At 39.7% G+C, this 6,474-nt stretch overlaps 1 protein-coding gene across 1 annotated transcript in view; it reads left to right on the top strand.

Annotated features, from left to right (window-relative positions):
* Window positions 1-6,054, top strand: part of TMCC3 (transmembrane and coiled-coil domain family 3) — a 44,949-nt gene extending 38,895 nt beyond the window's left edge. The window contains exons 2-4 of the mRNA XM_010133109.1: window positions 596-1,494; window positions 2,968-3,103; window positions 5,668-6,054. Of these exons, the coding sequence (XP_010131411.1) occupies window positions 596-1,494; window positions 2,968-3,103; window positions 5,668-5,970 (1,338 nt within the window). The 3' untranslated portion in view covers window positions 5,971-6,054. The remainder of the gene's footprint in view (window positions 1-595; window positions 1,495-2,967; window positions 3,104-5,667) is intronic.
* The last annotated feature ends 420 nt before the right edge of the window (window positions 6,055-6,474 follow it).

The following is a 6,474-nucleotide window of genomic DNA, read 5'->3' on the forward strand; positions in this document are numbered from 1 at the left end:
CCTGCTGAAGCACGCAGTAAATTTCAAAGAACTTTCAGCCAGTTGTGTGTGTGAAGAAAAAAAAAAAGAACAAAAAAAAAACCAAAACGTTTGTGTGATGAATGTTGATGGGAGGAGCATGTATCAAAAAAGGACTTTAATGTGGTAAAATACACCAAACAGTATAACACTGCTGTAGAGGGAAGAATCTGTTCACACCTCTGTCGTTGTTTGACCATTTCTAAGAGAATGACGCAGTGATTATCAGTCATGATCTCTTTGAAACTCTTAATCATATTAAAACAATATGTTTAGGAGCCTTTTCTAGCTCAGCATTGTTCTGATTTTGTGAAAAAACATATACTTGAATCATCTTCACTCTAATAAATCTTGCTGCTTTTATAATAGACAGACAGTTCCTTGGTCTGTTTATGAACCTAGGGAATTTGAGAAGTGCTTCTTAATTTCAAAGAAAAGTTCTTTCTGTTTTGCTTCTATAAGCTACTTTATATTGTGTACTTATAATTACATACAGAAAAGTAAACTGAAATTTAGATTTTTAAAAAGTAAACTTCAAATTCTATTTATCTGTTGGGTTTGGTTTTTTTTCTCTTAGGTGGAAAGGCATGACATGAATACCCTGAGTTTACCACTTAACATTCGCCGTGGAGGTTCTGACACCAACCTGAACTTTGATGTACCAGACGGGGTCCTAGAGTTTCACAAAGTCAAACTCAGTGCAGATAGCTTGAAACAGAAAATCCTCAAGGTTACAGAACAAATCAAAGTTGAACAAACAGCTCGAGATGGAAATGTGGCTGAGTATTTGAAACTGGTAAACAGTGCAGACAAGCAACAGGCTGGGCGCATTAAACAAGTCTTTGAGAAAAAGAACCAGAAATCTGCCCACTCCATTGCCCAGCTGCAGAAGAAATTGGAACAGTATCACAAAAAGCTCAAAGATATTGAACAAAATGGATCTTCCAGAACTACTAAGGATACTTCCAAAGATAACTTGAAAGATACCCAGCATGGAAAGCCTCGTACCTCTGGGCATGGAACAGAGAGCAGCAAGTCAGGTGTGCCGGGGGTATCTTTGACACCACCCGTCTTTGTTTTCAGCAAGTCAAGAGAGTTTGCAAACCTGATCCGAAACAAATTTGGTAGTGCAGATAACATTGCTCATCTCAAAAATACCTTGGATGAATTTCGGCCAGAAACGAGTCCTAGAACGTATGGGGGCAGTGCCACCATTGTTGCCAAACCAAAATATGTCAGTGATGACGAATGCTCAAGTGGGACCTCTGGCTCAGCTGATAGCAATGGGAATACTTCCTTTGGTCCTGCTGTGGCGAGTACCCTGGACAGCCAAGGAAAGCTTTCCATGATTTTGGAGGAACTAAGGGAAATCAAGGAGACACAGTCCCAATTAGCTGATGATATTGAGAATTTAAAAACACAATTTAAAAGAGACTATGGCTTTATTTCTCAGATGTTACAAGAGGAAAGATATAGGTATTTTTTTTTAACCTGTTCTCTTGAAATGACTTTTGAATGGGTATAGAAGCTATGTGGAAAATGTAAATGTGGGTGTGTGCTTGTGTGTGTGATATTTCAGAAGCAAGAGGAAAAAATAATACCAATCAGTATCTGGTACTTATATGTTCCACTGCTTCCTGTAACTGAAAATACATGTAGAACATTAATATTTCCTATCTACTGATGTGGTAGTTCTTTGCCTTTTGTCGAAGGCGTGTCAGAAAATTCTTCACATCTGACATACTGTATTATGTGAATACTATGCCAGTTGTTTTGTAACTGGTGGAAGGATTCTGATCTATTGTGACTTGAAAATGCTAACTGGTCTGCTGGGTAGCAGAGCTGACTTAGAGCTGATGGGTATACCATTTAGTCCTGAGTACCTTGTCCAAATAACTTCACAGACACATTACTGTCTCGTGGCTGCAATGTCACTTTGGACCCTGGTGTAACACATGGCTGTGAAATGTAATTTTAAGTGCTGTAGCACAACTTCCTCTTGCATTTGTTGCTTAGCATTTAATTTCTTTATCACCCACTGTGGGAAGTGAGATACATTCTACAGAGGACTTGCACCTGCTGTACCTGTATCCCATTTGTCATATAGTTTGTTAAAGTAAGTGTTGATTCTTGAGGCCTCTACTATGCTAATGGGCAAAAACTCAGTATGAAATGCAATATTTAATGTTTCCATTGTTTACAGTTCTTGAAATACAAGGGAAAATTGGATATCAGGTGGTAACATGGGGCAGTAAGAAACAGAGCAAATGGCCTGCTGGGCTCAGGACTTGGTTTCAGGAGAAGGCAGAGCAGCCTTTTCTGACAGCTTACTGTCAGCCTCCTGCCACCACTCCCACAGCTAGACAATTTTGCCTCCATCATTTTTGTGCCAGCTGCAGTGATTGTGTGTTTTTGCCTGTGTTAAATCAAGTTACAAAGTCACAGAAAAAATTTCTGATTTCCTGATGTTTTTGTTCCATCTGGAGATGTACCAGTACAGGCTGTACGTGAATGGCAGGACCTTGCAGTTGTGTTTGAGAGGGGATCCAGGAAATGTATTTTTCCTTTCACTCATGGCAAGCTGTTAACTGGCTCAAGCTTGCTTATAAAACCATATTTTCTTGTCTAAATGATGAGTGAGAAACGGAAAAATGTGAGTTGGATACCCTTAGGTATGTTTATAGTTCACATAAGTTGCCAATGATGTACAAATATTTGCTTTTTAACAGCCACTGCCAGCAAGCAACACTCAAAAAAGGCTTCCAGTTTGCTGAGTAAATGCCTATGGAGAGTTCCAAAGTTTTTAATGGTTTCTGTACTTGCTCTGTACTGCCAGTCAGATGAATCCATAGTACAATGAGACATTACCTTTTAAAATATGTAATCGTTTTCATGATTTAGCATTATTTGAATAGAAGGCACTAAATTTAGACCTTTTTTCTTAATAAGATATGAAAGATTGGAAGACCAGCTAAATGACCTCACTGATCTTCATCAACATGAGACAGCAAACTTGAAACAAGAGCTAGCTAGCATAGAGGAGAAAGTGGCGTATCAGGCATATGAGCGATCACGAGATGTTCAGGTACTATTTTTTTTCTTTATCATAAATTTCTAACATTTTGTAGAGATGTCCTATGAAACACTTGCACTTTTCTACATCTTTGTATATTAGGAATCTGGGAAAAGATTCAAGCACGTGTTTTGGCTGTTTTAAGGTGAAAACCCAGTATGTTTTAATTGGTGACAGTCTCCATTTGTTTCAGTGGGTTCAAAATTTTATCTCCTGGAATAGATGATATAGCCTAGGCAGACTTGTTTTAATTTCTTGTACCAGAGGAGGAAGGAATTGAGCCTCCTTGTATTGTGTCAAATGCCTTTTTTGACAATGTCCTAATATAAACCTCTTGCTCAGACTTTCTCCATTACGTAGTCATATCGCTAGCAAGGTTTATTATAAAATTGAGAGAGCTAATTGGTATGAGTTTTAATCCATGGTCACAGTGGCCCATATAATCAAAGCTGTAGGCTGTGTACACCTCAGTGATTAGTTGTAGCCATGTCTGGCTTCAATCAAAAGCCAGTAATAACATCTACAAGTTTGTCCTGACAGCAGGTAGTTACATAGTTGAATATTTATATTTGATATAAGCATTTATATAAGGCATAATATTTCTACCCGAAGTCTGACCAAGTGGTGAAAAATGATGAAAACATTGTTTTGCCTTAACTTGTGTTTAAATACACTAACAACTGAGGAATGCTCGAAGACTGTCTTTTTACTGGCTCAAATGGTAACAAAGAAACCCCCCCACCTGTCCTGTACACCCTTGTGCTTACAAGTCTGAAGGCAGAGAGCAGAGGCAGCAGGTTGTTTCCTGATTGGTGTGAGAGCCAGGAACCCCCTGGGAACAGAGTGAGAAAGGGAAGGTACTGAATCTAAGCATCACATAGCTTCTGTTGTAGGTTTAAAGAAGTGAGGTCTCTCCTGCAGGACTCCTTTCTGTTAAGGATCTGGAGTATGTACAAACTGAGTGAGACCTGAGTTCTCCAGCAGAAGGGCTGTGAAACGTTTACTAACTCATTAGCAGAAACCTGGAGGGGTGTCAGAGACATAAAACTAATTGAAGTGCTATGTTGATGCAGCCTTGTTTCTTTTATCTCTGTACAGTTAGGCCTGTTTAAACCTGTCTCGGGGAGGGGGGCTGGCAAATAAGCTAAAATAGAGTAAAAGCATCTAAGTTGTGGATATTTTAAGTAACTTCAGAACACACTGTCGCTGGGGGATGGACAGATCATTTTTAAAACACTCGCTCGTTCTCTCAGTGCAGAACTGCAGGTATCAGACCTTTGTAGCTGGACTTTCTCTAAAGCAGCATGAGATGATTTGAGAATAACTTACCAAGTGGAAGGAGGGCCAGGAAAGTTCTTTCCTGTGTAGTGGAGAGCATGCAGGAACCCTAAGGGACCTTATGCCTTTGAAGGTGTTGTGCCGTGTGCTTCGCGCTGAGTTTGGTGCCCAGCTGCTCACATGGTAAGCCAGTTCAACTTGCTGGAACAACAAAGAACAGACCCAGCAAAAAAAAAGCTAATAACTGTGCAGTGGTTTAGTTTGTTTTTACACAGAGGACTGGGTTGAATCAGGTTACTGTGTGATCCGGATCACATCCCTGCCAGTGCAAGGAAAACGTGTGGAGTTTGAGAGTGGGAAAGGAAGTAGGGATGCTGGAGCATAATTTCTTTCTTTTACACAATGGTAATATCAAATTGATTGATCTCATTAAATTATAGCCTTGCACTGTGTAACATAGTGGTGTCCAATTCCCAACGGTAGCAAAATGTGGCATTTTGGCAAGTAAGTGAAGCAGTTGGAAATTTTTCCATGTTTCACCTTGAGAGGGCTGAAGTGTGGGCTTAGTGATTTAGGAACTATTTTACTGGAAGACCATTTCTAGTCAATCCTCAAGCAGAAGACAAAGGTATGCTTTCTTTAGAACAAAATGTGAAGCAGAATGCATCATGTGAGAGAGAGAATCCTGTAAAAGCATCACCACAGATTTCTCCACTGACTGTGCTGCCCACTTCGTGCTTGGATTAGTGAGCCTTCACACTGACAGAGGGAGGACGTAGTCTCTGACTGAAAGGACTCAAACCCAGCACTGCATAATGGGTGGCTTTGAGAGAAAAAGTAACATAGTCCAGAGAGGTGGTGTAAACCAAATGCTACATGTTGCAAAGTAGATTTAATTAGTATTACAGTTACTCTGTACTATACTAATGTTTTCTGTAGGGTATAAAAATAAACTAACTTTGATGCTTTTTAATGCACTGAAAGTTGTGATGGCAACAGCTTTCCCAGAACTTTATCTCATCAGGATATGCAGGAACCATTATCCGTCATGAGCATCAGAGTTATGGTACTTTTTTTCAAGCATGAAAAATGGAAAAGCTGTGTTTTGGACAGTGTTGTCAGACTTGACTATGCCTGATTACATACGTACATTTATTTTTTAAAAAGTTGGTCATTCAAATTTTAGGAGCCTATAATAAATTACATTTCCAATCTAGCTGATGGATGGCTCTGCAGCTAAAATGGGACAAGTGGTGTATGGAAATAGAGCTGCCCTAATTCTCATTTTCTGTCTCTAGGAAGCCTTGGAATCATGCCAGACCCGGGTTTCAAAGCTGGAGCTCCATCAGCAAGAGCAGCAAGCACAGCAGTCCGAAACAGTTAATGCCAAAGTGCTCCTGGGGAAATGCATAAATGTTATCCTGGCCTTCATGACTGTCATCTTAGTGTGCGTTTCTACTATTGCAAAGTTCATTGCTCCTATGATGAAGAGCCGTTTTCATATCATCTGCACTTTTTTTGCAGTAACACTTCTGGCAATATTTTGTAAAAACTGGGATCATATAATCTGTGCCATAGAAAGGATGATTATACCAAGATGAAGCTGCTGGTCTGGCTGCTTTCTTTTTCTTTTTTTTCTTTCTCCTCCCTGTTTTTTAAGTGCTGTGTGTATACAAATTAGTTTTTGTCAGTTTAAATGTGCAGACTGGGTGGAGAAGGCTGCAAAGAATCCTGAACTTTAAGGTTTAAGTACATAAATGCATACTTGTTGGCAGTCACTTGCCTGTTCAATCCGCTAGTGTCTAACTGGCTCTGTCTGTGACAAACTGCTCGCTTATGTCAGTCTTCTGCCTTAATCCAGCAGATTTTCCACTTTACAAACCCATACCCACAAAAGATGTTATGGTGTTCGGGAGGGACCCAAGCAAATGCAGATGTCAGGAGTGCTTTTTACTGGACTGGAGTGCAAAGAGTGACCATGAGGGAGTGCACCATGATGTGTATCAGTCCTGTTAGACTAACTTTCTCTCTGAATCCAACTAGAATTATAAGCCAAATTATACAGTCATATATATGAATAGTTTTGATTCTAAATTAATGAATAT

The sequence above is a fragment of the Buceros rhinoceros genome, unplaced genomic scaffold (genome assembly GCF_000710305.1).
Source record: "Buceros rhinoceros silvestris isolate BGI_N320 unplaced genomic scaffold, ASM71030v1 scaffold36473, whole genome shotgun sequence".
In the NCBI taxonomy this organism is placed as follows: domain Eukaryota; kingdom Metazoa; phylum Chordata; class Aves; order Bucerotiformes; family Bucerotidae; genus Buceros; species Buceros rhinoceros.